Here is a 20871-nt window from a genome sequence, read left to right as displayed (position 1 = left end):
AGCGGGACGTGCTCCATTATCGTCGAACGTTTTGCATAAATTATCCAGACGACGTAGGGGGTAAAGGGCGCCAGAGGGGGAGGGGGATCGATCGTGAGAGGATTTCGATCGAGCCAGCAGGGACGAACTGATCGCGCGATAAATCTTGAGGAGCTTCAGTTTCGACGACCAGAAACGACACGGCCCCCACCAGGACGCGAGACGAGGATGAGGCAGGAATAACAAGACGGAAGAGAAAAATGAATTTACAATGATTTACCGCGAGGATATCGTCCCCTCCGGTTATTATATACACGAAGCAGCTTCCGTGACGGGAAGCCATTTTTCACGACGGCCACGAAGAATACTTACGGCCGGCTGACGTTTTAATCGATCTGTAAATAGCTGCCGGGAAACCGGGGGCTCGACCGCGGCCTCGTTTTAACTATGGACATTGTAATAATAATTACGTGGGAGAATTAACGAGCACGACAGCCATGAAGGACGGAGGATTCCGTGAAAAGCTCCTCGTTGCGTGAAGTTCTCCTTTTATGATCCTGAAGCCTGGGAGTTCCACAAGGAAATTAAACACCTGTGACTTTGGGTCTTGGTTAGGTCTGTATAGGTGGGAGACAGGTCTAAGGTGGTCACCTTTGGGTCTAGAGTTCGTATTGGTTAGATTTACGATGAATCTACGGTAGAATTAATGAGGATGAACATTTTGGGGTCTGATCATTAGGGAAAGGAGATATGGACTTTATGAGTTTCCTGATTGATTATTGGTTTAGGGTGTTTATTTAAGTAGACAGGTCTTTGGTAGGTCTTGATTAGGTCTAAATAGGTGGAAGACAGATCTAAGGTGCTTACCTTCAGATCTAGTCTTAGTATTACTTAGAATCTACATCAGAATAAACGAGGACAAAGCTTCTAACCTCTAATAATTAGGAAAAAATGGTATGTACTTGATAAGTTCCTCAAGTGATCATTGGTTTAGGCTACTTCATTAATCAAACATGCCTCGCTTATTTCTTGGTTAGGTGTGAATAGGCGAAAGACAGGTCCAAGGTCCTCAAGGTCAGATCTAGCCGTAGTATTAGTTAGGTCTACAATGAACCTACATCAGAATAAATGAGGACAAAATTTTAGCCTCCAATCATTAGCAAAAGAGAACATCTGCTCCATGAGTACCTCAATCGATCATTAGTATAGGGTGCCTATTTAATCAAACATGCCTTGATCAGATCTTGATTGACTCACGAGTCCCTCAATTGATCATTAGTTCAAACTACCTATTCAATCAAACATGTCCTCGCCATACACTAAAGAACGCCCAAGAATCTAATTCCGACATTCAATGCGGCATATGCAGTTCGTTGTACAATTCTGATTATGACTCCAACATCAGGACCTAAAAAAGGGAACCCTTAGTGTAAAGCCAAAGTTAATGCCCAGAACAGATGCAGCCACCTCCTGACAGTCACCGCGTCTCATTTAATAATCCAGAAACAAAGGGAGTCATTCAGTCCTCCCGCCTGTACGTGTCCACCTCTCCCAACGTTTTTTATCGCCCTCACTGTTCCCTTCCCTTCTTATTTCGCAAAATCTTCCGGCCTGATCTCCTCGCGCTTTAATATACCCACGATTACGCGCCAGCTCGCGACTTTATGAGGACCGCCATGCAAGTGATCTTCCCCGCCCTCGGTGCCCAGCTTTGCCGCCACCCTTGGTAGCAGGGAGAGCCACCCTACGGTGGAGGGGAAGGTATTCTTTTATATCTTCTGCAGCAGGCTTCGTGAATTCATACTTTCGTGACGGATAGAGGGACCCGGGCAAGAAAATGACACCGGAGAATTGAAGAAGATTGCGCGGTCGACGATAGACGTCTACTAGCCAACGACAGTTTCTGCTTCCTTCGTTGGATGCTGCCGGGTCACGAGCTAGAACGAAGGATTCCGCGTTTCATTGGTGACTGATGACACTGATGTAGTTCTGTTGATTTATTCAGCTCGTCTGACGATATACAGATATATTCCACTGTGGAATTGGATATAAATGGATTAAATGTGCTTGTAAGTATTAGTGCGTGGAAAATGAAGTGGAGGAATCGTGATTAGAACTTAGAATTGATGTAAGTAAAATTGGTCGGCGATGGTCAGACAAGAGAGTAAGTGAAGTAATGATACTTAAACTACGAATTTTAATCCCTTATCGTTAGGAATTTATTAGGAAAAGATCAGATTCTGTTTATTATCCATCGACCATTACTCTATGAAGGATAACAGGAGATAATATAAAAATATCGTTTAATTTATGCTTAAAAACGAATAAATGATACTCAGGTTGCTTGAAATCAATTTTAAATTTTCGTCACGAGTCTGACACGATATTGTAGGTCAACGGGTTAAGCATTTTTAATAACTATGCGTATGATATATATGAATAAGGGGAATATCTGATAATTTATAGAAGGACAATTAGAATTATTAAGAGGAGAAATTAGTTTCTGCGGAATATTTATTTTTCGAAATTTTTATTTCGCACGGGAGTCCATTGTCTGCAATTGTATTTTTATCTCTGAAGTGACTTATCTTTACGTAACGCAGCCGGGAACGAGCTCAGTGCCAAGTGTATCAGCGTTTGTTCGCGGTCTGACCAAATACAGTCTTTCTCTACTGACGAGAAAGTAAAATCGAGCGCGAGCCCAGGTCGCTCGCCGTCTTCACGAGCCACTTACTTCAACATTTTATTACTTTTCCCTTGTTTCGGCTTGATTGTCCCTCTTAATTTTAAACTTCGGAATACGCTCAACCTCGAAAATTAGGTTTAGTGCCGCGCGGGCGGCACCAGGGAACTGCGTAACAAAAACTGAAAAATGGGCAGAGAAAAAAAAATGAAACGCCTTCTACGTACCGCGAATGTATTCCGCAATTTAAAAGCCGGCCTGGTTGCGAGTGAAAGGTCAAAATTACATTTCCCTCTGACCGTAATCGATGATTCGCGGACGTAATTTTTATGAAGCGTATCCAATCAATTTTAATGAAACTCGCTGGAGACACGCGGTCGCCAGAACGGTTTTTTATAAATGTTTCGTAAGAGCGAATAATTAAATGAACGCTGAAAAAACAGCTGAATAACGAAGTGCAGGGAATTCGAACGAATCGAGGATTTTTATTTAATACTCCAGCCATTCGTTCCTGTTTCTATTAGATTTGAACAAATGTTATCGATTTGTTTATCGGGGTGATAAAATGTTTAATTAATTAGTCTTTTTTTTACGATTGATCAGGTTTGATTGAGTGGTCTCTGGAATTTGACGATGTTTGATTAAGTGGATTTCGAAGCTTGATCGTGTTTGATTGATCAGTTGGAAAAGTTTGACTGTGTTTGATTAAGTAGTTTAGAAAAGTTAGTTAGGTTTAATTAATTAGAAGAATTTTTACTGTGTTCGATGAAATTATTCGAAGAATTTGTGTTAGTTTGAAAGTTCTTTTGGTAAATTGCTCTCCAATTAACTAATTCCGAACCGACACGTCAGTTTGACTGATCAGTTGGAAAAGTTTGACTGTGTTTGATTAAGTAATTTAGAAAAGTTAGTTAGGTTTAATTAATTAGAAGAATTTTTACTGTGTTCGATGAAATTATTCGAAGAATTTGTGTTAGTTTGAAAGTTCTTTTGGTACATTGCTCTCCAATTAACTAATTCCGAAACGATACGTCAGTTGCAGTGAAAAGGGAGTCCATTGTTAATAATTTCCAAATTCAGGAAACTTCATCGAAGTCTGCAGCAAGTTCCACGAAGGCAATGCAGGAATGCACATTGACATTCCGATGTTTGCGCCAGCTACGAGCAACCAAAGTCAAGTATCTTCGCGTTTAATCCGGCACACACTGTTTATTTATGCGAGCTAGAGTGTCTTCGGTATGTAATGGAGGGATTGCCGCTGCATACCGTCATAATTACACACGGTGTGTCTTACTTGAGTGCGCACTAGCGTAGCTCTACTATTTATTATTCGCAGAGAACAGTGTCGCTGTTACGTTCACAAAGCCACCGGGTTTTTCGCGAATAATCTCGTCGTACTTTCCTTATGAATATCTTACTTTAACAAGGAATATTTTTCAATGAATATTCCGTGGGTTTATTCTTATCCCACTGATTAAAAATCCACGAATAAACAATTTCAACAGAAGAAATAATTCTGAATAATTCTTACTGTCCCAGTTCTTCGAACCTCTGCTACTTTGCAATATTGTATTGCAATTTTTTAACGGATAAAGGATATTGGATATCATTTGAAGTACTTAGAAAAAATTACTCCAAATAATTGTTTACTATTCCAATTTTTTAAATCTTCGTCACTATGCAATATTGCATTTCAATTTTTTAGGGGAAGAATATTGGATATCATTTGAAGTGCTTGGAAAAACTTTAAATAATTTTTTTAATCTTTATCACTTTGCAACATTTCAATTTTTTCGAGGATGAGGAATATTGCATATTACTTGAAGTATATAAATAAAATTACTTTAAATAATTTTACTATCCCAATCTTTCGAACGTCTGTCACTCTGCAAAGTTGCATTTCACTTGTTAGGAGATGGGAAGTATTGGTTATCGTTTGAAGTACTTACCAATCGAGTGTTGCTTTCGCCACGTACATCACCTGCCTTTCTTTATCAGGGTTCAAGGGATGATGGGAACGGCGATCATTGATGGAGACGATGGCATGACAGACGAGACGAGTCTCGTTTTGATCGACTATTGTCAGGCTGTAAGGCGATGCCAGAAGTCGAGACGATATTCGATCCAAGGCTAGCCACAGTTTATTGGACACCACCCAAGATGGATATGTACATTGTTTTGGCTGCTCTTCTGTAAAAGTAAATCGAGAAAGTTATTCCTAATATCTTAAGAAAGCAACTAACTTCATCATTAATTCATTAATTCATTAGAAATAAATCCATAACGAAATAATTCACTAATTGCAAGCAATTGTTTAATCAATTCTCACTGAAAACAAAGGCAATTGTTTGTCGATGTTCTTTTTCATTTTGAAATGGAAATGCAATGATAGCTTTCCAGCAAAATGTTATAAATTTGATCCAATAACTTTAATCCTCCACGGAAGTTAAATACGATTAGACGTCCAAGAATAGGACGCCAGCGTTTCGCCAGGATTCATTCTGTCCTCGAAATAATATAACTCCGTCGCTAACACAGTTATTCCAACCTCGAAATGCATAATACAACTAGAAACTCATTCCCGACTCTTCAAGTTCGCCAAGTTCCCGTGATAACCGAACTACCTGCAAACTTCCTTCTTTTTCATTCTTCCCCAAGCTATGTATATACTTATAAAACTGTCGAGCCAGTTATCTGTCAGCAATAACGAGGAGAAAAAGAATTGGTGTCTCCTTAAACTACGTAATCGACTTAATAAAATGGTAATTTGGAATTTCGTTCTACTGTTCTGATAGCAGACTCTGTACAATCGTGAATGTTCATGATTTTGACAGTTTTGTACTCTTTAAGTGACATATTTCTGTTCTGTTATTGTACTTTGAATTTCTGTAGAATTGTAAGAGATAATGATTTAGTATTTCGTACTTTTTATACGGAATACTTTTTTTTCTGCTATTATAATTACCATTTCTATAAAATTTTAGGGATTTACCATTTTTACGTTTTACACACTTTATGTAATATATTTTTGCATTACTGGTGTGCTTCCATGTTCTTGCAAATTTTTGTTTTTCCTACCTTACAAATGAAATATTATTTCACTACCATTGTGCTTTTAATTTCTATGAAATTTTATGGATTTATAACTTTCATAAAATTGGAAGGGTTCGCAATTCGTTGAGTTTGCTGAATGGTGAATATTTTTGATTAATTAATCTCTGAACTCTGAATGTTTGTTAGTCTTCGAATTTTGAATATTCTTGATTATCCAATCATTGAATATCGAATATTTCTAATTACGTGATCTTTGAACTTTAAATACTTCTAATTATCTAATCTTTGAATTTTAAATATTTACGATTACCTAATCTTTGAATTTTGAATATTTCTAATTATCTAACCCTTGAATATCGAATATTCTTAATTAACTCTTCAGTTCCGTACACCTCCAACAAAATACTTTTAATTTATGCTTCCAATTTCCATAAAATTGTAACGGTTCGTAATTCTGTAATGATTACATAGGGCGTATTACATGGTTGTTGCAATATTACCATGGTGTATCCTCTGAACATAATTCAGAGGCTATTACGGATCAACGATATCGCCAACAGGATCGATATATCGATCACGCTCGGTACGGCCGCGCATACATCGACGCCCGTGCATTTTTAACGGTCCATTAATTCGTGCACAGTGATTGATAGCTGCGAGCAGTCGACCATCGACACGATAACTGTTTGCAGACGACAAAGCTGACGCGCGTTTATGGACGAGCTTTGCGTTTTTCGTGGTTCATTGTAAACACCCTGCTATTTTTTTGCGACACGATTTTCCTACGCAATCAGATATGTCAAAAATACCGTGCACCTTGATTTACTTCCGCCGCTAGTATTTCATTAAAAACACCCCTTCGAAAACTAGAACAATGCACGCTTATTTGAACACTGTTTCGCTGGCATTTAACGTTTCTGCCTCCTTTATGCAGTTTCAAATTTACTTTCCACCCGTTGCACTCTTTTCAGCCCAAAAAGAAATTGCTGTTCCATGCAAATTAAGACAGAATTCTAAGGTTTCCTGGTAAACTACCCTGCAACAGCAATATGAGTTGCCAGTGGTCTAAAGTTTCGAAATTCTTAACTGTGAAGTTAAAAGGACGATGTGATGAATGCAACTAAAGATATTAGTAATTTTATTTTAGTCGAAAATTTTAGGAAAATGTAATAATGGCTTTCTTTATATTATACAAGATTAATTTTTGACGTATTATCAAGTTTCCTTAGTTGCTGCATTTTGAATATTTTTCATTGATTAATCTCTGAATTTCGAATATTTCTATTTACGTAATCTTTGAATTTTGAATATTTTTGATTATCTGATCTGTGAATGTCGAATGTTTCTAATTATAATCTTTGAATTTCGAATATCTTTAATTATGTAACCTTTAAATATCGAATGCCCTTAATTATCTAATCTTTGAGTTTAGAATATCTTCAATTATCTAATCTTTCAAATTTGAATACTTCTAATTATCTAATTTTTGAATTTCGAATACATTTATTTAACTAATCTTTAAATTTTCAATACTTTCGATTACCTGATCATTAAATTTCTAGCATTCTCGATTAATTGATCCTTCAAATTCTATATATCATTAACCAATATTTCAATTATCAATCCATTATCTTTACTACCAACTGTTTCTTGAATCTACGATGTCCACGCCAAGAAATAAAAACGACTGGTTGCTGTACGGGTAATAAAATAATTGAATAACACGGAATCATAGTTGTAATCGGATTACCATGAGAATTCTTTCCTGCAAGGCCAATATCTTCCTGAACGTGCTAAACTGAACAAAATCACGGCCAAAGGGCATTAGTGTGAGTAATGTTCTCTTCATTCAACCGGAGTAGGAAAAGGAGCAGAGAGAGGTTCGAGACTCGGGGGTTAATCTGCCTTCTGGAAAGTTTAAATGGAAACGCAGACCAACGCTGGAGAACGGGGTTAACGAAACATCCGGCTGGATGTTACTGCTCCACCCTTGAAAAATTTTTAATCTGCTTAGCCTCTCGATCGAATTCGACGAAGCCTTCAAAGATCAATATTTTCATTTAAATCCATTACTCTATATGGAGTAATTTGAAACCTTTCTATAAATTTTATAAAAACTTTCTAAGATAAAAAATGAAGTATTGCAAAACAGAACGTTTTTCTGAGAAAGAAATTATGAAAATTGGTAAGATTTTTATAAGTGAATAATGAATAATAAACAATGAAGATAGAAGAAACTAGTGTTAATATTGTTATATTACACTGTATATTTTATTGGAAGTTCAACAAACATTTCATTAATTTGAAAATATTCTATTAATTTTATGAATATTGTTTCCAAAAAAGTTGAACAGTTGTAGATTAGAATTTGTTTCTGTGAAAGGAATTATGAGAACTGGTCAGATTTTTAAAAGTGAACAATGAATAATAAAAAATGAAGATAGAAGAAGCTAGTGTTAATATTGTTATATTACACTCTATATTTTATTGGAAGTTTAACAAACTTTTCATTAATTTGAAAATATTCTATTAATTTTATAAATATTGTTTCAAGAAAAGTTGAACAGCTGTAGATTAGAATTTGTTTCTGTGAAAGGAATTATGAGAACTGGTAAGTTTTTGTATTAATAAAAGGAATGAATAATGAAGACAGGAGATAATAATGATAATCTTTCTATGTCCCATTGTGTATTCAAGATCGTGATCGACGGAAATTACTTTAGAATCCAGAAAATGTCACCGAAACCTGGCACAGGCCCCACATGGCATGAAATAAATCTTGCTGGTGCTCGTGCAGCCAGTGCGCGATCACTCATATATCCCGGAAATCCAGCAGAATGCGGTTCACCGCGAAGCCAGAAACAAGATCATCTCCATCTGATACTATTGTCTATTCATACAAGCACTTACAGAGTTCCGCGACACGAAGAACAGGATGCACTACGCATTTAGACTAAAACTGACGCGATCGATTGTTCCTAAACCCTCTAACAAACCATGGGAAATCAAATTTCACCTTGATACAGGACATTAGATCAGCCAAAAAATGTCCTCAATTTTTGAAAGGAATTTAAGAGAAAATGTCCCACTAAATTCATTAATATTAACCTATTAGTAACATTATTCAACAAACTTCAGCAATATTTTTGGAATATTTCTATCATCTATTCTAATTCGCTTTATCATTGATTAGTATTAATCTAAATATTACTAATATTATCCAACAACTTTCTAAAATATTTTAAAAATATTTGTTATCTATTCTACTTCGATTCATAATCAATAATATAACACCATCATCATTATCACTATTTTTCTTATTATCATAAAAACTACTATTATCAAGCATCAGAAACAAAACCATACAACTGAAACATCCGGAAGCCATTCCAAAACCCAATTACCAAACCTCACATCACAAATTCCAAATAAAACAAAACTAACCAGAGACCATACAAAAACACCACAAAACCACTAACCACTAAATATCACAAATGACGATTACACGAAGATCAGAACGCATCCAAAGCAACGTATCCAGCCTAATCAAAGACTCCTAATCCCGTAATCCACCGCAGGAAATCAGCCCGAGCCCAAAATTCCCTTTCCCAGCCGATCGAGCAACAATTCCATTCCGTTCAAATCGAACGACAAGAAAGATTCAGCCCGCGTTCGACGAATTCAATTCCAAGAATGTCCAGCGCTGGTCTGTGTTCGTCGCCTCGATTTGGTTAACCGTGGGCCGCAACGCGAGAATCATCGCAATCTGGCAAGGTTACGTGCAGCTATGCGATACCGTGGAATACCCGAAGTACCTGGCGTCAGCCCCGATAGCGCGCGGAACAAGAATCTGATCCGGTGTCCGCAGACACCCCCATAGTTCACGTGCCCTTGTTCTTCACCGCTGTTCCTATCGTCGGCCCGCGGTCGCTGTCACGCTGCCGCGCGCGCTTATGAGTTAACGATCACCCCCACCCGCACCCCTTTCGGTTAGGTTTATCCGAGTACACCCGCAGCGTCTGCCGTTCCGGCCTCCGTGGAACGTGATGGACCCGTCGATGCTCGAGCATCGGTCCTGGCGTCGATGTACAATCTTTGATAGGGAAATTAGGGCCACCCGTAGTGTTATATGCTTTTGACGTTATTCGACGGGTTCGATGCTTCCTGAAGTGTATGTCTTAAGCAAAGGAGAATGATTTCTGATTGAGAAATTAGGGCCCCCAGTGTTATATGCATTTACGTTATGTTCAATTGTAGCAGCTTTCGGACATTGGTTCGATGTTTCTTGAAGTGTATGTCTTAAGCAGAGCAAAATGATTTCTGATTGAGAAATTAGAGCCACCCGTAGTGTTATATGCTTTTGACGTTATTCGACGGGTTCGATGCGTCTTGAAGTATATGGTTTAAACAAAGGAAAATGATTTCTGATTGAGAAATTAGGACCACCAGTGTTATATGCATTTACGTTATGTTCAATTGTAGGAGCTTTCGAACATCGGTTCGATGTTTCTTGAAGTGTACGTTTTGAGTAAAGGAAAATGATTTTTGTTTGAGAAATAAGGACCATCTGTGGTATTACATGCTCTTGACGTTATGTTCAATCTTAGGAGTTATTGGAAGTTGATTTGATGCATTTTCTTGAAGTGTGCGTCTTAAGCGAAGGAAACTGATTTCTGATCGAGAAATTAGCGCCACCTGTAATGTTATGCATTTACGTTACGTTCACTTTTCAGAGCTTTTGAACATCGGTTCGATAAAACCTTTGAAAACCATTACCTAAACATAGTAACGATGCAAACATTGAATAAAGAGGATAATCATTGAGAAAATACGTACGTGAATTAAGTGAAAAATACCCGAAGGAAGTTAAATTAACGTTGAAACAATGAAACTTCGAGGTACTCACTTTGAGTCATCGTGTACGTCCTGGCGGCGTCGGTGACGCTGAAGCCGATGCAAGCGGCGTCCGCGCTCTGCGCGAGCTTCCACGAGTTGTTGGACGTCTGCTGATAGATGAAGCACCGATAACTGTCCTCGTCGTTGGTCTTGCGCGAGCTGTGCAGCCTGGCGACCAAATTGTTCGTGCTGCCGTCTTTCCACGTGGCGAAACACTCGATCTCGACGTCTGTGGAGCAGAAACGATCGAGCTCGCAGTGAAATTTCCGTCGGAGTTTCGTTTTCTGTGCTGCGCCGTGGATCACGAACAGCGAATTGGCCGCGATCACCGTGGAAAATTATGGTTGGGCGCGTTCTAAACCGTTAATAAACCGTACAGCGACGCGGAGAATGAATTATACGTCGGACAGCCAGCCAGCCAGCATCCGGGCTCGTCCGGTTACACGTACGGATCGCCGTGGTACTCGCGGAAAATCGTTTCGACAAGCTGACCAACAAATGGTAATTGACAGGACCATTAATCATTTACCGCGACGCCGAAAGCTTTATTGACCGTTACAGGTCTCCGGTGTCGTGTTAATTAACGTCGTGACCGAATATTATTAACGAGGCCAAAAATCGCGTTGCTTTTGGTCACCCGGTATCTTTGTCTTTGTCTGTATGATGGTACGATTCGATAAACGGGATTAGTAAGGTGTAAAGAATGATAGAAGAGGGTAACGTGTAGCTAAAGTTATGGTAGCTAACTTAGCTAAGTAGTCCTAGATGAGAGAATGTTGCTTAAGAATGTTGAGGACATTTGGTTTAGAGGTCTAACTCTATGATAGAATAGTAAGCTCAGATTAAATAATAATTCTCGAAGGAAAAAGATTTAAATAATAACTCCTAGGACACGATAGTACCTAATCTAGGGTAGCTAACCTAAAAGAGTCAAACGTTAGAAGTGCCTTAAATCAATACTAGGTAGTCAAAGAAGAAAGAAAGTACTAGTCCAAGCTAAAAGCTACGAGTTGTACCTAATTTGTATATTTAATATATATAGTACCTCATCTAGGTTGCGAACCTAACCTAAAAGCACCTAGCTTCATAGTGTGAAGCTTGGGACATCGAAGCTAGGGTATCTAACTTCACAAAGTCACATATTTATGATAGCAATGTTGTATTTTCCATAAAGAAAATGAAATTATTCCTATAAATACTGTTATCTAAAGTTATAAGCTTTATATTTAGGGACTCTGTTTCAGTGTCGTTTCTTCAATACTTTGTTTAGAAGATTTGTTGAGTCGAATAGAATATTACAGCTGCGGTGATCGTAACCGAAACAAACGCTGATAGTGAACGTGTTAAGCCACCCTAACTTCCTAACAGCGGACCTTCTTGATAATCCGACGTTAATTGAAGAAAGCAGTTATCAAAGGCAAGTTACAAACCCAGCCTTTCAGACGCAGGAACGTTGGCGCAAGCTTGGTACCGCAGCAGCAATCTTGATTCCTGAGTGCAAGTCTCGGCGGTGGACATCGGTGAGCGGCACTCGTCTTCTCCTCGGCTGTACGTGAACTCCATGGGTCCTTTGAAAGGGCAGGGCATGGGGGTCGCCCCGATACGGAACAGCGAAATAAGACTGGTGTCGGTGGCCAGGTTTCTGCACATCTCATCCAGGCTGGGCTTCGGCGAGTACGCCGTGCAGTATGCTGGAAGAGGAACACGATCAATCTCGAACAATGCAACGTTGACAAACCGCCAGCCCCGAAGATACTCACTCTCTTTGTATTGAAGAATATTTGGATGCTTTATGTGCATCACGATGCAGCGGTAGCACATCTCCACTCTGCAACAGAAACGTGAACCGGGTTCATTAACCCCTTGTCCTACAACGAGTAAGACTCGTGGTGAAGATTTTCATGATTCAACAAATATATATATTAGTTAATTCGAATTTAAAATAAATATCATTTCTCTGTAATCAACTATTATACTTAAAAGGAAATATAGGCATAACATGTGCTTAGAATTTTTCTCTTTTTCAAATAAATTATTAATGACAAAGTAGCGGTATCGATGAGAGTTGTGAAAGGAATCATAGGACAAGGGGTTAACCGAGTGAGACTCGTGGTGAAGATTTTCATGATTCAACAAATATATATATTAGTTAATTCGAATTGAAAATAAATATCATTTCTCTGTAATCAACTATTATACTTAAAAGGAAATATAGGCATAACATATTCTTAGAATTTTTCTCTTTTTTCAATCAATTATTAACACGTTGAATGCCATGGGGGTGACCGGTGACCCTCGACCAAATCGAATTGCTATAGTTCACTCAATGGAACGACAACTATATGAAAACATTTCTATATTGTAAATAATGCTGCATAATACAGTGCCATTCAGCTAGACGAACGTGGAATATTAATAATGCAATTGAATCAAATGGTTCAATATCATATTTTTTCCATTCTGTGTATTTTCCTCTGAGAAATCGTGCAACATGTTAATAACACAGTAGCCGTATCGATGAGAGTTGAGAAAGAAATCACAGGCCAAGGGGTTAATGTCTGGAAAATGATTAAGAGTACAAAGGACGATAGCTGGTTCTAGGCAGATGGCAGATTTCAGATAGAATTGTTCGTAAAATTCTATGAATAGCTGGCTGGCAGAGCATCAGGGAAGTACCAGGATTAACACTTTTCATCCCGGAATTATTGAGGCGGGGCAGCGGCGCCGTCATTTGCCGAGGTAATCGCAGGGGGTGGCCGTGAAGTGTATATCGCGCTGACGGACAGAAACAAAGGTAAACTTCGTCCCGAGCCGGCAGGAAAGGAGGATGCTAGCAGTGAAGAACATCCGCGGAGGAGAGGGCGGGTTACGCGGAGTGGGGTGAACGGGCGGGGGGTGCAGAGTCAGGAAGAGAAGGAGACTATGGGAGAAGGTAGAAGTTGCAAACCGGAGCTAAGTAAGCAAGGTGCCAACTAGTAGGGACACAAGACAAGCTCCAAAAGTTTTAAGTAGCTACGCGATACTACTTGGACCCAGCCCCGGGTCCATTCATCCCCTTCCCGCCGAGCCGGCCGTAACCGCGGTGGCTGTCTCTATTGCGCCTCGCAGTTTGTCTTTTCAACGTGTACAAATACCCGTGGAATGTGTGCGCGCTGCAGCGCCGCCGGTATTTGCGCGTCCTTATTTTTCCACGCTGATGGGACATCTTCGGGTGGAAAGGTTCAGCGTCGCTAGATTTCGTTTCATGAATTTTTATCGGTGTCCGCGGTGTTCCTGGGTCACTGTGACGCTGTCGACTTGCTTTCGGAGGGCGTTAGTGTTCGTGGGGAATAATGGGTTGATTCGAAATTGCAGTGTTCCAGGGGGAAGATTGGATAGATTAGGCTACCTTCGAGGCTGCCTGTGATGGATTGGGTCACTTTTGAGGGCAAGGAAGGCGGGTCCGGTTGTGCTGGGAACTAGTTACAGAGGGTAACGTCTTTTTAAAGAGATCAATAATAGGTTTTTAAAGGCATAGAAGATTAGATCCTCTTTAAAGCCATTTATGATGGATTATACGATCTTTAGAGGCATTGTGATAGATTAAGTCTTCTCTGAGGATGTCTGTGATAGATTATATCTTACTTGAGGACATTTATGATAGATTAGGTCTTCTTTGAAGTCATTTATGATAGATTATATGATATTTAGAGGCACTAGGATAGATTAAGTCTTCTATAAGGACATCTGTGATAGATTACACCTTATTTAAGGACATCTATGCTAGATTAGGTCTTCTTTAAAGCTATTTATGATAGATTATATCATCGTTAGAGACACTATGATAGATTAAGTCTTCTCTAAGGACATCTATGCTAGATTAGGCCTTCTTTAAAGCTATTTATGATGGATTATATCATCGTTAGAGACACTATGATAGATTAAGTCTTCTCTAAGGACATCTATGCTAGATTAGGTGTTCTTTAAAGCTATCTATGATGGATTATATCATCATTAGAGACACTATGATAGATTAAGTCTTCTATAAGGACATCAATAATAGGTTAAATCTTATTTGAGGACATTTACGTAAGCCTAGGTCTTCTTCGACATTTATTAGATTAAATCTTCCTCGATGACACTTACGATGCACTGTATCTTCTTCAAGGACATCTACGCTGGATAAAGCACCCCTCAATTCTGTCAACATCCTTAAATCTCCGAATAGACACGACAGCTTGCTTCTTCTTTTCGAGCACGTTACATCGAGTCAAACATCCCGCGAATATTTCTGCGCGAGGAGGTTTACGTTGAGCGTATCGTGTATGAACGTATTCCGAATGGAGGAGAACCGGGGATCCCTATAAATCCTTTACGACCCGAGTTTTACTGTAAAGGACCGCGGGTCGTTTTTCTGCGCGCTTATCGGGAGCCACTCATCATTTAAATGCACCGAACGCTGAATTGGTTTCAAAGCAGTAAGATCAATGACGAGAAGCATAAAAGTAGTCTCGAAAGACAAGCGCATGTGTGAAATATGTGTGGGACGGCCAGGTATCGGTGTACACGGGTCCACCGGCGCACGAAACGTTTCCCGGGCACAAATATACTCGTATACGAGCGATCGGTTCATGCTTCGTAAAAAGGAGCAGGGGGAGACGTATTTGGCAATCTGTGACGTTTACAAATAGGTCGGTCGCGCATATATCCAGCCCAGTTTACGGCTTCCGGTCTGAAATTGTACAGAAAACTCTATTCTCTTCCGGGGGGAAGGTAGATGAAATATTGTGATCAGATAGATTACCAGAAAACAGACGTCATGCTGGATATTTAAGTGTACAGGAATCGATGCTGACGGTTTTCCAATTTCAAATTGTGCAGACTGCTCGATTTTCTATCCGGGACACCGCGATAGATAAAATACTGCGACAGAATAGATTGCAACAATGTAGTTATCTTGAAGTTCAATTAATCAAGGACTGAGTTATGGAGTAATGGAAAAGGTGACGAATCAGCGTCATCGGTAATTATCAAAAATATACGATGCCTGGCGTAGCTAGTCGAGGAACAAGCTTTCATCGGGATCGTTAATTTCTTCTAGTCAATTAGAGCTAATTACCTTCCGCCCAGGAACGGTGCAGTACGACTGCTATCTCCCACCTTTTAACGTGAGAAATTGTAATAATGCTTGTCTGCCGGTGGATCCCTTATGACTCTGTACACCTTATGGGAGACATTTCACAGGAACATCGTTACGTGCTGGGCATAATTGTTGAGACCATAGTGGTCTTGCGTTGATTAGCGCACTACGTGCAACTTGCTTATTTGCACGAAGACACGTTGCTCGAGTAGATTAAGGATATTTCCGGGTATTGGTAAACTGATTTGTTAACAGCATTCAACGTGTTTATATTAACTCGTCACCGTAATTCAAATTTTAGACAAATGGCTTGTTGAATCGGTAGACATTGATCTGTGATAGATTGAGCAATGAGTAGAAATTAATCTATGATGGATTGATCAATGAGTAGAAATTAATCTATGGTGGATTGAGAAATGAGTAGAAACTAATCTATGATGGATTTATCAATGAGTAGAAATTAATCTATGATAGATTAAGCAATGAGTACAAATTAATCTATGATGGATTGAGAAATGAGTAGTAATTAATCTTACATAGATTGCCAGATGAATGATTGTCTGATCATTAACTAGATTGGAGACAGATTGTCTGACTAGTAAGTAGAATCAGATCTCAGATAGATTATCTGACGACTGAAGAAAACAAAGAAAGCGCGACTAATTAACATTGAAGCTAGATTAAATCTATATTAATCTATTTCTCATATAAGTTCGGTTCAACAAGGGTCAACTACTGAACAATAAACAAATCCGAAAACTGAAAACCTAACTATGTACCTCAGCCACTCACGCAGCAAATCGAATCGACCGGGTCAGTTTTGGAAACAAAGTTCATCAGTCAAGCCCTAACTCCCAGTGCATCAACTATTCGCGTAAGTAACTTCGGAAGCTTAATTGCAAAAAGAAAGCACCGATACTTCGCCGGACTAGCAACAGAAAAGAAATAAAAGGTAACACACAATGCCCAAAGTCCGGAACGTTTCTATTTTCCATATTCCAAATTTCGCTGGCTCGGGGTCGAGGGAAAACAATTTTCGCGTAACAGAGAAACTCGTTACTCCGGAATAAATTTTCCAAGCGCGACGTGCAAACGCCGGAGTGGCGGGGGGCTATGAAAAAAATGCGCACGCGCCCTATTTTTAATCAAAATCCCCTCTGCCGGGCGGAAAAATCGCGTGAGGCCAGGATTCATCTACGCGGAAGTAAATTCGTCGGTTCGAGACAGGTTTCCTGTCGATGCAAACTTAATTACCGAAGAAAAAGTCCCGGCGCGTATGTTCCGTCGGCTCGCCGGAAGTCCCTCGCCGCTCGTAACCGGTAGCGCTGGTACACCTAGTTGGGACTCAAAGCGGAAGAACGAGTGAAGTATAGGTAATGGCAACCTTATTGCACGGAGATCTCTCGCGGGACGAAAAACTTCATAACCGTGCCGCTCACATGATATCCAGCGTTACCATGCTGCTAATTCGTTTTACCGTAGCAGCGAGCTGAATCTTGGCAACTTAACCTCAAACCTTGCAAGTTCAGTCAATATGTAGACCTCAGACAGCTAATAAGTTTCCTTTAACGACACCTCATAGATTATGTGATAGATTAAACTGTTTGTAATATAGAAACAGGCCTGATGCAGACCTAACTTAAATCTGAATCACTTCTAACCTAACTGTCGCTTAGTAATATATCATTCAAGATTGACCTAGTCTAGACTTGCTACAAATCGAATCTAGATTCTATGTGGACCTAACCTTCAGAAGTCTGACCTAGACCTAACCTCAAATCAGATTTCGGCATCTAGTGCCATCTGCAGTAACTTAGACTAACTCTAGCCTCACTCGAATTAGTTTCTATGTTCCTTTATAACTGATTATACCCCCAATTGAATCTGACTGAGACTGTTCCTAAGTGCTGGGTAGTCTTTGAAGCCTGTAGACTAAGTTAGTCACCGCTACTCTTAATAAAGCATCAAAGACCTAGCTACGGATCGATTGCAAGGTGGCAGGTGATGACACTTGTGTCAGTGTTCAGTGCAGGCTTACTGGTTTCCGTATCCAGTTGCTAGGAGCAATTGCTAGATACCAGTGCTACTAATACTGGTTCGCTACTTCTTCTTCCAGCCTCTCGCGAATTGAACACGGTTGATTCTTAAAGTTTCTCGGTCAAGTCCGTACGAAAACGTGCCGCGGTACACAATCATGCTGCAGGTTCTCTCCTCCAGGAGTCCCAGCACTACCCTTCAACCCTTGCAACTTTCATGCTCGATCGCGAAAGCTACGCGCGAGCCTTCCGCGGACCCTCCAACGGTCCCTGATCTGCAATTCGAAAGTTGTCGAAGTTTGTATGCATGTCAACGAAGTCGCGAACACGGGGCGCACGATACCCGGGAACGGTTTCGACCTTTGTGACCGCACCCCCTGTAACTATCATCGAGACTGAACCCGCGGCACCCTTTTCCACCCTTCGGCGCGAGAACCGCAAACGACTCTGAGTTAAACGCGGTACGCTTCTCACTGCGTTGCCGAAGAATTGCTTTGCTTTAACCTTTGGGAATCTGTGGGCAGTGCTTCTCATCTGGTGTCTTAGATAATCCTCTAAGTGGGACAGAAAGAATTTGTTCAAGTATTTGGAAGATTTAATTCACAGTTTGGAGAATGAACGTTTCAGAATTGCCTTGTTTCAAGCTTCGAAAATCTTTCAATAGTGGTTCTCAATGGTTGGCGTAGATATCTTCAAACTGCGGTGCAAAATATTCATTTGTTAAACTATTTGAACGATTTTGATTGAGGTGAAAAGAGCTATGGGTTTTGGGGAATTTGTAAGAAGGTCAGAGGTACAGTGAACGAAGAGTCACGTTTCCAATTTGTAGACCGCTTCACGCACTCACAATTCCTCGGGGCGTCATTAACAATTCCCAGTGAAAACACAGCGTTCCACCGCAATTTTCGCGCAATTGTTGTATTTTAAACATCGCCTCCGAGCTAGCAACGTCAATCAGTCCGCGAATATTGTTCCTTTTTTTCTATTTCTGCTATAATGCACAACGAGACGGTGTCCAATTAGTTTGGTCTTTTATAGAAAATCGTTGAATAGCCGCGAGGAAATTTTGGCGTGAAATATTTCATTTGTCGCCGCTGCAGCTATAACTGCCTGACATCCAGTGCTTTCAATTAGTTCCTGAAATGTGCTTAAACGTCCCTGAAAATTGATTGGATCATCCACGATATAAAAAAATAAACAGGCACTGTTTTAATTTAATCTAAAAACTTCAGAGAAACGTAAAAGATCAATGGCACCTGATTCGCATGCATCTAAACATAGAAATCGTTTTAAGCCCGAGATTTCGTAAACTTTCACCTCCCGCGGGAGAAAACCACTCGGATTCTCAAACGGGTGACACGGGGGGAACAAAAATTCGTCTTGTTACATCCGAAAGTTTCGCGACACCTCGTGTGAACCATTGTTTCACTAACACCCTCGGTCCTTCCTTAAACTTCCACGTTCAGCTCAGTTTTCGTTCGTCACGATACACTTGAGAAACTAAAACGTTGAGAAGACGTTTAATCAATGACTTTCTTCCAATATGACATCAGTAAGATAGGCGAACTTGGGTCAAATATGAAATGTGTCACAGTTATTAGTCATAGTCATTAGTTACGTTAGTCTAGGTTAGGTTTAACAGATGTCAAGTTATACTGGTTAGACCTAGATGATGTCAGATAAAATAGGTCAGGTCTAGGTGCTGTCAAACAAAATATGTTAAGTCTAGATGAAGTTAGGTAAAATAGGTTAAGTCTAGACATTAACCGCAAGTTATGCCACATAAAGACACATAAACCCTACGTTAAACATAATTGGATTAGCTCGATTTGATCATTCTACCATTAGAATTCGTCGCGAAGTGATGACCAACATTTTACTGCCCTATAACATATAAAATTCCTTCATTATAAGTGTCATATAATGTACCTCCATATTACATCCCCACTAACCGGGACTGTCAACGGACGTATGGAGGGTAGTTGACACGATTCCGAGATTTATCGGCGAAATAAAGTTACCCGGCGCGTTTCACGAGTGGTGGGTCTATAAATATAGGAAAATGTTGTAGGAGTTCAAGCCTATCTAGGACGACCTTAACTGGATCCAAATTAATTCAGCCTCATATTCAGCCGTTGAATGCCCCTTTTTACGACAGCACTTCCCTAACTACTTAACACTCTGATATATGTTCCGCGAGAATATGGAGCAGTTATAAAGTCGAACGACGACTCGCCACCGACCGGAACCGCCGGCTCGGCTCGGCTCGGCTCGGCTCGGCTTGCTGAAATACAGTGTTGAAGATCGTAAAGGGTCGATCTCCATGTTAAATGAAAGGATGACGGCGTGGCCTGGGGGTGGGTCGGTGGCGGAAGGGAACTGGATGGGCGAGAAACTAGAAATAAAAAAAAAGGAAAAGAAAAAGATGAGAATCTTTTATCTACGGATTATTATGCGAACACGATTTCCTCGGGCGGAAAGGGTTGTTGAGAATGTTAATTAAACGTTCTGCACGGAGATTTTTCACCGGGAACCGTTTCAATTACACAGAAATTTCATTAGAGTCTCGGTGTAAATCGAAAGTAATGCTGTAATTAAGAATGAATTGAACGAGAGGAGTGCCTCCCTCCGAATCATAAGTTCATCCACTTCCTACGGTTGTTCAAGGCCGCCAGTTCCGCCATGACTCGACCCAGGTAACGATATAAATGGCCGAACGAAGGAAATCGTTGAGTAATACAGAAAATATGCGGAACGACTCCAATTAATTGCGTAAATTAAAGTTAGAAAAATAAGATTACAAATCATTGAAATGTAAATCGAGTTTACACTGCTAGAATATATATAATTGAGATGTCAATGGAATATGGGCAGCAAAAAGATAAATAATTCAAATGTACATAGAGTTTAGACTGGAAGATTATAAATAATTGAAATGCAAGTAAAATTGTCGCCGTAAAATTATAAGGAATCGTCTGGAATTCAGGCAAAACCATAAATAATCAAGTTGTCAATGGAATTCAAACTACAAGACGATCAACCATTCAGGTACAAATGAAATTCGAACGACGAGACGACAATTAATTCGCATCAAGGATTAATTA

General features: G+C 39.8%; 1 protein-coding gene across 10 annotated transcripts in view; it reads right to left on the bottom strand.

Annotated features, from left to right (window-relative positions):
* Window positions 1–20871, bottom strand: part of LOC116424529 (uncharacterized) — a 368994-nt gene that overhangs the window by 31484 nt on the left and 316639 nt on the right. For 9 of the 10 annotated variants that reach the window (XM_076365198.1, XM_076365208.1, XM_076365205.1 and 6 more), the window contains 4 exons: window positions 12373–12440; window positions 12043–12303; window positions 10623–10841; window positions 4612–4852 (listed from right to left, as the gene is read on the bottom strand). In XM_076365198.1, coding sequence (XP_076221313.1) covers window positions 4612–4852; window positions 10623–10841; window positions 12043–12303; window positions 12373–12440 — 789 coding nt within the window. The remainder of the gene's footprint in view (window positions 1–4611; window positions 4853–10622; window positions 10842–12042; window positions 12304–12372; window positions 12441–20871) is intronic. The other variant, XM_076365207.1, reaches the window with a different exon arrangement.

Source organism: Nomia melanderi, chromosome 2 (genome assembly GCF_051020985.1).
Source record: "Nomia melanderi isolate GNS246 chromosome 2, iyNomMela1, whole genome shotgun sequence".
Lineage (NCBI taxonomy): Eukaryota > Metazoa > Arthropoda > Insecta > Hymenoptera > Halictidae > Nomia > Nomia melanderi.
This window is presented reverse-complemented; position numbering and strand designations above follow the sequence as displayed.